General features: G+C 38.9%; 1 protein-coding gene across 15 annotated transcripts in view; it reads right to left on the reverse strand.

The window, feature by feature from the left end:
* The window catches only part of PPIP5K2 (diphosphoinositol pentakisphosphate kinase 2), a 90,381-nt gene that overhangs the window by 14,953 nt on the left and 60,486 nt on the right, over positions 1-14,942 (reverse strand). For 5 of the 15 annotated variants that reach the window (XM_075932058.2, XM_075932056.2, XM_025181257.3 and 2 more), the window contains exons 25-29: positions 11,682-11,855; positions 10,324-10,393; positions 7,830-7,949; positions 6,869-6,931; positions 1,862-2,029 (exon numbers count right to left, since the gene is read on the reverse strand). In XM_075932058.2, the coding sequence (XP_075788173.1) occupies positions 1,862-2,029; positions 6,869-6,931; positions 7,830-7,949; positions 10,324-10,393; positions 11,682-11,855 (595 nt within the window). The other 10 variants (XM_006116128.4, XM_025181263.3, XM_089779305.1 and 7 more) reach the window with 10 other exon arrangements.

Genomic DNA, 14,942 nt, shown 5'->3' on the forward strand with positions numbered 1-14,942 from the left:
CAATTTGTACTCTAGTCCAGAAATAGCCATCATCCAGAATGATTTTAGTTAGCCATATGTCCAACTTTCATGGGTGTGACCAAGTATTCCACGGTCCCATAAAGTTTGTTTATAGCCACAAGTCCTACCTGTCAATGTTCTGTGCTGTTATTTAGCTCTAATTTACCCCTAAATGCCCTGTGAGCTGTGGAAGTATTGGTAATGTTGCCAGACAATATTGAACTCCTCTGGCCTGGAAAATTCTGTGGTTCAAAATCTGTCAGATTTCAAGGTGCCGGACTAGAGGGGTTCAACCTGTACTTTACATTTGTCCTTACAGAATTTCATCTTATGTATATCAGGGCATTTCTCCAGTTTGTCAAGATCATTTTTAATTCTAATCCTGTCATCCACGCTGCTTGCAATACCTCACATCTTGGAATTGTCCACAAACTTAAAAAGTATACTTTCTATGCCATTATCCAAGCCATTTATGAAGATACTGACAAGAACCACAACAGGACAGATCTCTTTGGGAACCACTAAGTATACTTTTCCAGCTTGACTGTGAACCACAATTACTTCTGAGTAAGAGTTTCCAATCAGTTGTTTACCTCCCTTACCATATCAAAGAATAGGTTCCTCTAGTGGTCAAGAGTAGTCAGTAGTTGGACCACCGGCTAAATTCAGACTGCCAGATGCTTTTAAATGGCTCCATATCTTACTATTTACTCATTACAATTTATTATTATTATTATTATTATTTTCTCTGGAGTCTGGACTTTGACTATACCCTAAATAAGAAATGTGGGCTTTGACTAAAAATAATAATTGACCACACTGGTCAAGGCTATATTTTACTAGTTTGTTTAAAAGAAGATCATGTGAGCCAGTAACAAAAGCCTTAAAGTCAAGATATAGCACATCTACTAGGAATGTAAAATCCCATTTAATTAGTTAATTGGTGAAACATTAACTGGTTAACTAATTAAACAGGGGCAAGCGGGGAAGGGTTGTTCCAGCCAGCTGGATTGGAGTGGCTCCCTTCTGGGCCAGACTGGCTGTCTCTAACCCATGCTGGGCTTCCGGTTCCTAACCAGCACAGGGCCAGGAGTTGGCAGCAGGATGGAGGGGACACCGCAGCCACCTTGCAGACTGAGTGTCAGCAGCCACACGAGACTCCCTACTCTCAGCCCACGAGCCTGTATGCTCTGGGAGCCAAGAGACCCCTACTGCCACTTCCCCCGCTCTGCCCTGCGTGAGGCTGCTGACTCCATGCTCGCAAGCCCACATGGCCCTCTCCTTTCTACTGCCACTTCCACTCCTCCCAAGTAACTTAATCGTGCACATTCTCAACATCTACTGCTTCACCGTATTCATAAGCTTTATTACCCTGTTGTTCTTGACAAATCCATTTGGAATGTTACTTATCAGTTTATTTTCTTGCAGATGCCCAGAAAGTAGTTGTTAGATTATTTGCTCCGTTACCTTTCTGGGCACCAAAGTTAAGGTGACAGGTTTATAATTCCCTGGGTTTTCTTTATTCCCCTTTTTATAGGCCATCACTATGTTTGCCCTTTTCTGGACCTCTGGGATTTCTTCTGTCCTCCATGAGTTCTGAAAGAGAATCGCTTATGCCTCAGAGATCTCTTAAACCATTTCCTCAAGTAGTCTAGGATATATTTCATCAGGACCTGTTGACTTAATTACTTAGCCAAATCAAATGTCTTCCTTAATTTATTCTTTCCCTATTTTAGCCTCATAACCCCTTTTATACTGATGTTCACTATGTTAGTTGTCCAAAAACTGATAATCTTTACAGTCCATTCATTTTGACAAATGGTCTATAGATCAAGTATCATCATCAATGTTTATGGCTTACAGTAAAAAAAAAAATAATTACAACAAAAAGCAGCAGACATCTCCAGTAGGTTGTCACTTGAGGAAGCAGCAATGGAGGCAAGAAATTCATCCACCTGCTTTAAAGACAGGGAGTTGTGCAGGGTTTCTAGAGGACAGATTGAAGGCACCATAGAATATAGTTCAAAACCTACAAAAATAAAGAGAGGATTTCCAGGGATTAGAAATAAAATCAGAATGGAATTATTGTACAGACAGAGAAAACAGCATACAATTAATATAAAGTAGATGTCTAATATCAACACATGCAAACATACAATACCTCTGAAGTCATAATGTACAATTCTATGCAATATGGAGTTAGAACAAGGTACGTCAGATCTCATACACTAAGCTTAAGACAGAGTGCTACATACTACAAAATCAATGTACACATAAATCAGTGTACAAAATACATCTCTGCTCAAATCTTTGCTTGGTACATGAAGTATAACTAGCATACGGGACAAACAACAAATCATTAAAAAGGGCAAGAAAGGTCAGTACTTCTACTTGTTTTTGTTTCATTCATAATTGTATATTGGTAACTAATTCATTAAAAATGGAGTAGAAGCATATTCACGCTGTGAACATTTTTAATGAGTTGATCTAAGAGAGAACAAGAAAACAATGGCACTCCTACCAGACAACATCTTGTAGTGCACTAGGGCGCAAACCTCTGACTGCCGGACCTCGGTGGCTCTTGGGGCCAGGGCTGGGGTACACTGCTCTTGCTGTAGCTGTTGGGAGAGACATGTCCTGCTCCGCCTGTCAGCCAACCAGCTCCAGGTAGGGACAGGGTCTTTCCTTGGCTTCAGAAGAGCGCTTCCCTGTGTGGCAGGAAAGCCCTTCGGAGCTGCTCCACATGACGCTCTCAAAACGCAGGAAAGCGCTCTTCTGCAAATGGGAGGAGACACCACGCCATGTGCCGTGGCCCTTCCACCTCACAGGGAAGCGCTCTTCTGCAGCCGGAGGAGACCCTGCCTCTGCCTGGCACTGGTTGGCTGAGAAATCGGGGCAGGACACTGGACGGTGTGTATTCCAGTCTTGACCCCCCAGAGCTGCAGTGGCACAGGCAGCAGCACAGTGCTAGGTGAGGGTGGTGGAGCTCCAAGGAGAGGGCTAATGATAGGGGGCTCTGGGAGGATGAGCTAGTAGTGTGGGGAGGTGGAGGGAGAGGCGCTATGGGGGCAGGGCTGGCACTGGGGGGCTCTAAGGACAGGGCTAATATTGGGGATTGGCCTGGGGGAGGTTCTGGGGAGGCCAGGTGCAGTGGGGCTCTGGAAACAGGAGGCTGGTACTGGGGTGGGTGGGTCTGGTGATGGGGAGCTCTGAGGGGCATGGGGCTGGTACTTAAGTTTTTGGGATGGGGGGATTGGATGGCATTGGGGGGTTTGGACGCAGGGGACTCAGGTCAGTGGCTGGCGCGGGGGGATAATAGGGGTTAGAGCTGGCACTGAGGGCTCTGGGGGCTGGGCTTTTGGTGCACTAGTAATGTTTTATTTGCATATGTATGTATGTATGTATATATTAATTTGCATAATGAATGGTAAAATTTTATTTGCACATTGGCACAATCTGCCAAAAGTTTGTGAATGGGTTTTCCGGTCCCTGGTATCAAAAAGGTTAGGAACCACTGTTGTAGCATATACTCTCTAGTCTCAAGTATTCCAGGAACAAGACTTTCCTTTATGTTTCCTCCTTACTGTCCACGAAGACTACAAAAGGACTTTTGTACCTGGAGACTATATTTTAATTTTATAACTCAGATTTACACCTACCTTTACTAAACAATGATTTCTAGCACTTGAAACTTTACTATTTAGAACTGTAAACTATACCAATTCAAAATTGAAGAAATGATCTTAACTTTGTTTTTCAATATTAAGTCATATTGACATTTCATAAACCAATCATGCACATTTCTATTATTATAGATAGTAAATAAAAGCATTAAACTATATCTCTATGCTTAATAGTGCAGTTCTGTAAACTGATGTAAGCTTGACAGGGTTCAATGAAACCTGCATCCTACAGCATTTCAAAAGAGGAGACACTAGTCCATATTAGCATTCCATATACAGCTGCAACATTCAATTTACGGTATTGACCTGAGAAATTATAGTATATTATAGTAATTATAAATTAGTATATTTCTTAAGATGTTTATTTCAATGAAAATACCAATAATGTCTAAAATTTCAGTTCAAGGTAAATTTTTTGCAAAGTTACCAATACGTGAACTCCCTTCCTAAAAAAATACTACTAATCATTTATATAGAAAATAATTCTACAAAATTTCAACTCAAAAGCTTTTGCATTCGTATTTGGACCCAACCTTGGAGTCAGGTGAGTGCCAATTCTTCTATGCAAGCTGCTCAAAGGTACTTAAATCAGCTTCACTTACACTATAACAGTTATGATGTTGTATGTTTTTAGAAACTCAGTTGACATATGCAAAACAAACCACCACAACACTTCATGTACACTTTCTTTAGTATGACAGTAGTTAAGCTGCAGTATAAGCACTAAAATAAAAGTGTTTGGCATAAGTGTTAAGAAACTAAAAACACTATGCATGCATGCAAAGCGCAAACCCTTTCTTTGCATTACAATGTTCCCCAATATTTCATTTTAACCAAATGGAAGTGTTACCATCACAAGAGGTTTCCAAAATATTTACATTTTATTCTAAGCACCAACTTACTGGGACAGGTTAGATGAGGATGCATGCTTTATATACAATAAAACAAGCCTAGGTTTCAATGTCTATTAATGATTATTATTACTACAGTAACAGCTGTTATACACAATCCAAGGGAATTTCAAGACTTTTAAATTCTCTAACTATTTCTGTTTCCTTTTTGAAATTGCCTCTATCCATAAATACTTTTAAAAAAAACACCATAGAAGCCTGCCTACCTATGTCCTTTCGATAGGTTATCTTTATATAACAATTTTTAGCCAAAAATGCCTGATGGTATATATCCATTTAAATAATATATATATATGCCTGCAAACCAAGTGCCCTTTGGTTTTCATTGTATTCACTCTTGATCCCTTTAAAATGCAAGACAATGAAAGGGTTAACGCAGCAATTTAAAAAGCCATCCTTCTGTCTTACATTTAGAGAAACATACCACTGGAGCCTAGAAATTCCACAGAGGAAATGGACCAGCACCTAAAGAGGTGTGGATGTTCTGCACAGAGGCCCAGAAAATAAGGTAAAGCACTGTCAGAAGATTACTTGATTCAGTGTGTTCCTTGAACTAAAGATGAAGGGGGTTAGAGAGGTGGAGAGTGTCTGTGAAATGGGTTAGAGGTTGTAACGACAACACAAAAGTTATAAAAATAAGAATAAAAGGGAGAATCAAATCCAGAAAACAGACAACATCATATGCTTAAAAAGTTGGTAGAGAACACTTGGAAACCTGGAACACTTCAGGGAATGCATTTAAGGCTTCACAGGAGCAAATATGGCATGCATTAACTTATAAAAGGTATGTGGAAAAATATGTATATTAAATGAATCAGAACACAATGTGAGAAGTAACGTTTAAATAGTCAGATTTTTATTTAAAAAGTATCCAATTACAATAAATGTGGCTGTCTCCTTTAGCACTAGCCATTTTGTTGAAATTCTTACACAGATTCTACACTGTGAATTTAATTCTAATTTTCCAATTTCCAAATGTTTCGCCAATACTGAGTTTTTAAATACAGCACCTGTTCTTTTGTTTAGATTATCTGAGTTGATTTTATATAGTATAAGGCCCACCTTTCTCATTTCCAAGGAGAATACTGAAGACAGCCTTTTTAAAATTTTTTAATAAATGTAGATAATGCAGGTTTGGTGGTGATTCTAACAGTTTTATACTAAACACTTTTTCAGGAAGCCACAGCCGTACAAAAATTGTCAAAATCCAAATGGATTTAATATTTAAAATATGCCTCATGACTTAATTATTCAGAAATAAAACAAAGTAAGAGCTATTTTTTTTAACTTGGACTATTGTGCAAATGAAACATTTGTTAGAGAGCAATAGCATAGATCTTTATGGCTATTTCCACTTCAGTTTAATGGCAAGACAGTATTACCCTGCCACTGTATTGTGTCAGTCAGTGGAAGTTCACAGTTTTTTGAATGGCAATTAAGAAATCTGGAAAAAAAAAATCTATACTAAGATGTGATAAATGCTGAAGATTGAAATCAGTTTCTATGAAAAGGGCATATGTAGTGAGCTAGAAAGTCACGAGTAACATTTCATACTTTCAACTTGCATGAATTAAGCGAGACTTCATTCAAATATGGTAGACCACAGATTTCAAGAGGTCAATGGAAGACAAAGGCAACTCTTAATTAGTGAAGTATTTAAGTAACTGGCATAAGTGATGAACATATTGATCATTAAGTATGGCAAGGTTAAGTGGCAATTTTTCTGTTCAATCATCAAAATTGGCAGATAGCTGAAATGGATTCGAAGATTCACTTTACATCTAATGACACTTCAAGAAGATGGTAAGCAAACAGTAGTGGTCAATTACAGTGATTTTTATCTAGATTCAGAAGGCTCAGGGAAACCGTGGGCTCCGAAGCAGGAAGAGGAAGAAGTGGAATGTTAAGCTATTGAGAAGCATATGCCATTTGAGATCAGAAAAGTTTCTGTTTTTATTATATACTACACACAGTCTGATAAACTGAGACATTGAAAAGAATGCAATTTCTTATGGAATTCAAGATTATAAGCAATATTTCCATTTTCACAAGATTTTCTGAGAGAATTTTGAAATCATATTTATATAAACGAATAATAAAGGAAGTATTTAAGACTATATCAATGTATTTAGTGATTATGAGTATGTTTGGAACTGTGCTGAAGTTAGGAAGGACAGATGATTGGATGAAACCGTACACCCCATGTTTGAAATAAAATGAAATTAAGGGATGAAGCAAGGAAGTATTTTTTTTTTAAATAAAAGCAAAACATACCATTGGTTGGGTGTCGAGCAAATGAGATAGAAAATCTTTTAACAGCAGAACCACGTGTGGTGTCTGAGAAAGAGAAAAACAGGTACCTGAAATTTGTAACTACCACCAAAAGAGGGACACATTTCAAAAAAGGAAAGAAGAAATAAAGTTCAACAGGTTAGAATTAAGTGACATGCAGAAAGGACCAGAGGAAAGGGCCAGGGGCCAAACAGAGATTAAAAGTAAAAAAAAAATGTGGCTTGTTGAAATCCGTAAGGTGTTTAATGAAGTGTATGAAAGTAAAGCAGGATGAGTTGGTGATTTTGACAAACAAAGTTATATCTGGTTAAAGGTGAACATCAAGAAGAGTGATTTTTGGGAAAAACTGCATTAATACTGCTTGACCGCTGTGTTAAAAAAGTACATTAGCACATTTTCTATAAATGCTGAAACCTGCTGTGAAAGCTGTTCCACCCAAGCAGTAAGTGAAGTCTAAAACCAACCACTGCTCTATTCAAATCCATCCAACCTCCCCACCAAACAAAAAGAATCCTAAAATTTTACTAACTAATATTAATCTGGTCTTTTCTTTTTGGCGCCTTCTAAATACTGCATGCAATACAGCACACCTTAATTCAATGTCAAAACATAATTATCAAAATCACAGGTTTAAGTGACGAGCACTTCCAACTATATTTTCTGCTCTTTCCTGTTCTTACACTCTAATGCTGAATATTTTTCAATGAATATTATGTATCTGAGCTTGTGTATACACAGTATATTAAACAGAGAAACCAGGAACAAGGGTTAACTGTGTCATTAAACAATATAACCAAGGCAAAAGACGCAGTAGAAAGTCATACAATTAATGCTATGGCAAAGAAGCCTATGATTCCATTGAATCAGCAGCCTAGGGTTCATCTTTACAACTTCAATATGTGCACATGGGTTTGTGTGTGCATCTGAAAGTGTGTGCACATACCATCTATGCAGCCAGAAGAAGTCAGCTTTTTACGTTGAGTACGAGCATAATCCTGTAGGTTAGGTGCGCTTGAAGAACCCCCGAGTACTGAGGTGCTAAACAGGCCAGCACAGTGAGACCCTAATGGAAGTTAGAGAAAATACATACAACAACCAGGTGCTCTTCCATTCATATTGGGGATGCATGCAGCATGCAAGCACACGGCTCTTACCACACAAAAGGCAGCCTTTGGCAGTGCCTTGGACAGGTTCACAATATGCTTGTAATGTCACAGTGGTACTTGTAAGTTGTAACTATTATAGTTTACTGTGCTTCTACACATCTCAGACCACCCTCTGCTACATGGGACTAAAGGGGACTGGACTTAAACAAAAGGACCTCATTTCCTGTTGTCAGGTTTGGTAAAGAAAAGTTACCAGTTAGCATCAACGTAAATTTAAAAAAACATATGAAAGTTATGTGTTTTCAACTCTGCAGTTCCAAAACAAATTTTACCTGGCAAATCTTGCTAATTGCTTTCTTGGAAATTTCCCCCCTTGAAATGGCAGTCTGTAAATCTAAGCACTCACACATTTTCCCCAGATTTTCCATAGAAAAAGTTCACTATTCATCACTCATGATTTAATAATTAAACAAGTTAACCAAATTATCCATTCTTGTACCAGCGTTTCAGCTACTGTTACAGACAACCATAGCAATTTAAAGCAGAAGTTTCATGACGTTTAGCTTCACTTCTTTCCTAGAGAAGACCTTTATATTAAGTAGACCTCCATCTAAAAACCTGTATACAATCTTACCATTAGAAGTGTTTTAACAAGTAACTGATGAAATACCTTTCATATACTTAAATCTAAAGACATTTTCTGTTTACACAGTCCACCAAACTCTGAAAATTACATCCAAATTAAGAAATTACTGTCTAGAATTTGTATTTTCCTTTAATCTTCATTATTCTTCTTCAAAGCCAATATTATTACTTGGAGGCCCAGTTCAGATTTCTATGTTCATATTTCATATATATGGAAATATATTTAAAAACAGCCACTCTACCAGTGATCTATATCCTTCCGGCAGTGGGAAACATTACTAGCACATGTGATAAATCACGGCAAATATAAACTGGTGCCTGCTCTGTGGCAAAAGCCTTTTTACCAAAGTAATAAATTTGTGTGCATAATTGAAGTTAACAGCTTCTATAAACTATATTATGTCATATCAAAGAATGTTAGTATAATTTTAGCAAACATGTTAGAAATTTTGATTTCAGTGTCAAGACCACCACGTATATATATTTTACTAGGAAAATTAACAAGCTTAAGACTATCATAATGATCAAACATACAAAGAAGTGCAAAGCCTTAACTGGAAAGATAGAGGAACTTTTAAATCTAACTCACAATGCAAAGTATCTGTGTTTTGTTTAATGAGTTCAGAGTTATTTCTGAAAACAAGGTGTTTTTTTTTTCAAATACAGAAAAAAATACAATTAACTTGCAGCACAAGATTTGCTATGTAATACATATTAACTATAAAAAATAATACCTGTTCTATGGTAACAGAAGAACATTTCCTGAATTAAAACAGAGAATTTATGATGCACAGTTAAAATGAATTATTGATAGAGATATTTGAGGGTGGGAGAGAGATAGGGAGGTATAAAAACTTCAGTCACTCGTTAGAAACTAAAATTTCTTAGTGAAGGACAAGAGGTTGGAAGTCCCCCCCCCCCCTTTTTTTAAAGGGTAGGAAGTTGCACCCAATAATCTCTCTTCAGTTTGTCTCAACTGCCCACACCAGAAGATATGTATCATCACTTGAGAAGTGTTTTTAACAGTTTCCACATTGGATCTTTTGTTTGCAAAGAATTCTGCAAAAATATTAACATCAGTTATCTATATAGTTACATTACAAATAACCCTGAATACTTTATTTGGCTTATAGTAAAGAATAGGTGAACAGCCTGAACTGTTTCTGTTCCTTTAGATCCAGTTTCTGTTAAAAGAACTTTTGCAGCTGAAATATTGCTCAATTCAGTGGGTTATACTGTCCCAATGAATTAGCAGATGCAGTAAACTTCCGATAATCCTGCACCTTTAGGACCCAGGGGGTGCTGGATTATCAGATATGCCGGACTATCGGAAGGGGGGGCTATGAGGGGGTTGGGGTGGGGGAGACAGTGGGGCAGCGCTGCGGGACAAACCCAGCAGCACCCCAGCTTCACTGCCCCAGGCGTCCCCAAATCAGCCGCTGCTGAAACTGACCAGCTGCTGACTCAGGGAAGCCCGGGGCAGAGCAGCTCCCATTGTCTGGCTGCCTGGAGCACTTCCAGGTTCCAGGTGGTGCCAGACTCTCAGGAGTGCCAGACCACTGGATGTGGAACAACTAGAGTTTTATTGTACTATTATAGTCAAAATATTACTTGGTCCTGTTCATACAAGATTTTAAAATCTCCAAAATCATACTTAAAACCAAAACTTCAATTGCATGTACATACCTAAAGCACTCTGCTTTTGTTCCAAAATAGTTCTTGGTGTTCGTAAATTGCTATTGCTGTCTGAAAGGACCTGCACATAGAAAACAGAAAAATAAGAAAAAACAGAACAGTAGCATGGAGTGTCCATTAACTTGATATACTGGCCTGCTCCAGACCGACAAGTGTTAATAAGCTGTATGATAAATGTTAGTAGAAATACAAAAAAGAAATATGAAAGATCATGCAATATCCCCCCTCTGAAGGGAGTCCATTTCACATATGAAGTCCTTGCAATGAGGTGGTGCAAAGCGGGCATTCAGAATTAAAAAGAACACAGATCAAGACAAAGATGAAAACACAGATTTTACTTTATTTTACCAAATACACACTCCTAAACTTCTCCTGTATTGAAGGGGGGGGGAGGGGGAAGGGAGGAGAAGGCGAAGGAAAGACAGACAAGCTGTTGAAGTCACCATACAATCACTGAACCATGCACAGGCTCTATCAGCATAGCCTTCAAATGCTCACTGCTTTTAAATAAATACACTCCTTTGCTATGTGCAAGTTCCTTAAATTTCCAAAAAGATAATGGAAATTATTGAAACTCTTTGAAAAGAAAGGGGCATGGTTAACAGAACACCATCCATTGTGTCTTATGTAGAGACAATATTTTGAATTGGGCAATCTTTAGACCTTTCTTGATATTTTGTCATTTGTCCTGCTCTTTTCCCAATATTTAGATTTAAAAACTTCAAAATATTGTGCAATCCAATGGATGAAGTACTGTGTTTGTTTTTTTAATTAGATACCTCCAGACACAGGAGTGAAGGCAAGAATGGTTAGTGCTAGAGTTTGTTTCCTGCTCAGTTAATACCAGGCCACTGAAAATATGTTCTATACAAAACAAGTTGTAAATAGTTAAATATCTGATCCCCACATCAATTATTTTAAGTGGCATAATCTGTCATTTACTTTAAAAAGTTTCAATTTACCTACCACCAAATTAAGCAATGCTGTTTTTAAAGTCTTAAAGGACAACTAAGCCAAAGCTGAAGTCATTTTCTTTAGACTGTAGACTATGCCTTTTCTAGCATGTTAATGTTTACAATTCCTGTAAAAAATCCAATTCTTTGTGGAAATATCTAATGCATTCAGTGAACATTCTGGAAAAAAAAACAAAAACAAAAACCCATGCATTGGCTTTTCTCCCCCTTCCTCCCCCATTCTTAGAAGTTACTAGTATTTCAAAAGTACATTTTAATGACAAGTGTAAGAATTTACTTGGAATGTAATCCATAACAAGGGATTAGATGTCCTTAAAGACAGTTGGTTGCTGCTTGGAATGCATAATAATGTTTAATGAAGTAAAGTTTAAAAACCTGTTGCCATGAGCCAAAAATACTGGATGTGAAAGCCAATGATTTAGGGGAGACAGGGGAAGAAGTGATTTGTTCCCCTGATCTGCGTCTTCGACGCCCAGTACCCACACCACTGGTGTAATGCAGCCAAGTACCAATACACTCTGGGCTAGACACACTCAGGGGGCTCTCTTCCTGGAAGTGAGAAAGGGGGCAAAAAAACAGCAAAGCATGCAAAGTTAGATTCCATAGAGCCAGTGAAAAAATACAGTTTGTTTGCACTCTTTTATATATAGCTTTAAAACTGTTAAACAGTAATTTGCAGTGAGTAACATTTAAAATACATCTTTTATTACACTATTTTCACCAAGTTTCCCGTGGACAAAAATTTTACCACTGGCAAGACAGAAGAACAATGGTAGTCAGTAACTGGTCCACAGCTTTTAAAAAACAATGGTAACAAAACACTTTTGTTACTCTGAACATACTGTTTAATAGTTTTCCCCCCCTTCAATGTACGGTAAGTTTTTTTCTATCAGTTATTTAACATATATATTTTTTTCATTTAAAAGTACTACCACTTACTGCAAAGAGCCAGAAGATATTGGAATGGAATGGAGATTACTTTCCTGGCCCTCTAGTGGTGGCAAGAAAGATTTCTTAATCTTAAAGCATGAAGAAACTTCAGGTGCCGAAGAGTAGAAAGATTTCAAGGGACAATGTCAGGCTTAAAAAAGCCCTATTATTCTACTTGTGATAATACCATCTAGACTAAACAGCACTGAACTGTTCAGAAATGTAATTTTTTCTCACAATTTATATTCTTTAGCTTTTCTATTTAATTGTAAACTCAAGGAAATTAGACAAGTTAACTTCATCTCTGGTCTCTATGCACTACTAGTACATTACTGTCATATATATATTAGACACTGCTGAAGACTATAATCAAGAAAAATTTAAAATCTGAATTTAATTTTATTAGATGATAAATGTTTTAATTTTTTTCCCCTAAATTACCTGACAATGCCCCTTTAAATGAATGGACTGGAGTGGAAAGAGTTATTTTAAAATTGTCTTAGAATTATTTCTTTTAAGATCAAGTCTAACTACACTTTTAGATACCAATTGGTTAAAATTCTTCAGAGACTTTTTTGCAGATTTGAGTGTGGCAGACAAATATATTAGCTCTTCCCATTTACCTTTTTCACACAAAGTTTCACAGCTATCTGAGCAAAAGGAAAGTCTATTACTCAATAGGAAGTAAAAATTTAGAAGGTCCATAAAAGCTGGATGCTGGAACAGATTCTACTAGAATGTTTTACCTGCTGAAAGTCAAAGTTTAGCAATGTATATCAATAATACCTCTTGAAAGCAGCTTCTGAAAATTTACAAAAAATGAAAATGGTTAAAGTTTTGAAATACTATAAAAAACTGTGCATGTGAACTCCTTTCTAGGGAGGGAACTTGCATGATCAGAGTGAAAGCCACTTCCAAAAACATTGAGATTACTCTGGGCTTGAACATTGCTTGTGGTAAAAAGGAAATGCAACTCTGCAATTCAGTCACAAATATCACTTCTCTTTTCATTCATATTATATAGAGAACATAACAAAAGAAAATCATTCATATTATTCTATGCACACTGATGTAATCAAGTTACTTGGAATTCTTACTACTGTGGTACTCTATCTAAATAAGAAACCTATTCCTGAGTCAAATATTCAGGGAAGGAGCAAACATTTCTTTGAGGTTTTAAGCAACTGCGAATAACATAGTAAATTATGTATCTTATGTTTTAGTTTCAGGTCAGGTCTACAGTATAAATTTACATTGGTACAACCATATCACTCAAGTGTGTGAAAAATCTTCACCTTTGAGCAATGCATGTATACAACAGCACTATGTCGACTGGAGGGCTTGCTTTAATAACCCTGCTATTCCCTTTTGCAGTGGTGATTTAACCACACTGTCAGGAGTAGTTCATCTCTTAGGATCATAACATCTTCACTAGTACAATGGTGCAACTATACTGGTGCAGCTATGCCACTGTGGTATTTTTAGAAGAAATCTACCCTCAGTGTCAGAGATACTTATGTGCACCAACAGAGTCTTTACTGTTTAACCAAATTAATGGCATTCAGTGACACATCACTGACTTGGCCCACTATTGCAATATTAGCGCAGCGTCTTTTATAATAGATGCTCAAAATCTTGGTGTTATGGGTCTACACAAGGATCTCAAGGAATCTTAGATCACTTATCTGAAGACTCTGGAAAAAAAATTCCCTACCCCTATAAGCAGGGTCGCAACGTAAGGCACGCATGCCAAAAGTGGCACGCGAGCCAATTTTGAGTGGCACGCAGCCCAGCCTGAGTGACTGGTGCATGATGGGTGGCTGCCCCATGTGCCACAGTTTGAGCCAAGTCAGAGTGAAGCTGTCCCTGATGGGGCAGCCTCACCATGGCCCTGGTTCCTGCTCTGTAGCAGCCATGTGGTCCAACCGGCAGGCTTCGGGGGCTAAGGCTGCTCCGTGGGCGGTCAGCCCACATGAAGGAGCAGGGCTGCTCCAGAAGCTGGGGCTGCTAGGCTTCCTGAGGAAGAGGGACACCCCTGAGCTGGCTGCCTGGGGCAGGCTGGAGCTGGGTTGAGGTGTGATGGCCATGGGAAGGAGGGAACTCACTCTGGGGTGCTGTTTTTCTGCTTTGGAGGAAGGTGCAAAGCTGCATTCCACCACCTTTGCCTGGGAATCCTGCCCCCTACTTCTTCAGCATGCTGCTGTCTGCCCTGTTGCGCAGCCCCAGCCCTGCAACCTTGGTGCTCCCCACTCCATTTGCCTTCGTTTCTGCTTCGCAGTGCCCCAGGCAAGTGGGCGAAAGATGGGGCTGAACTCGTGCCCAGACGCCCACACTGCCAACCACTGCTGGGCCCCCATTAGAGGGCAAGTGCTGCCCGGGCTGCGGCTCCAGAGCTGGGCAGTGGCGGCTAAGGGGAGAGGAAAAAGTGTGGGATGGGTCCTCTACCCCAAAGCCACGTTAGATCCTGGGCGCCTGGGTCCTTACCAGGAAGGTGAGGGCACCATGAACCGGACCCCTACGGGACCCTGCCCCCCAGCAGAGTTGTACACTCTTGGGGTCACCCACCCACCCCTGCCTTGCCCATTTCCCTGACCTCCCCCTGAGCCACCCTGACCCCAGCCTGTGGTGGTTATCCATAAGATTGGAGCCAGTGCAGGCTTCCTGCAGGGTGGGGAAGTCCAGAGGTGCCACACCGCATCCAACTGC

The sequence above is a fragment of the Pelodiscus sinensis genome, chromosome 6, assembly GCF_052426305.1.
Source record: "Pelodiscus sinensis isolate ZL-2025 chromosome 6, ASM5242630v1, whole genome shotgun sequence".
NCBI lineage: Eukaryota > Metazoa > Chordata > Testudines > Trionychidae > Pelodiscus > Pelodiscus sinensis.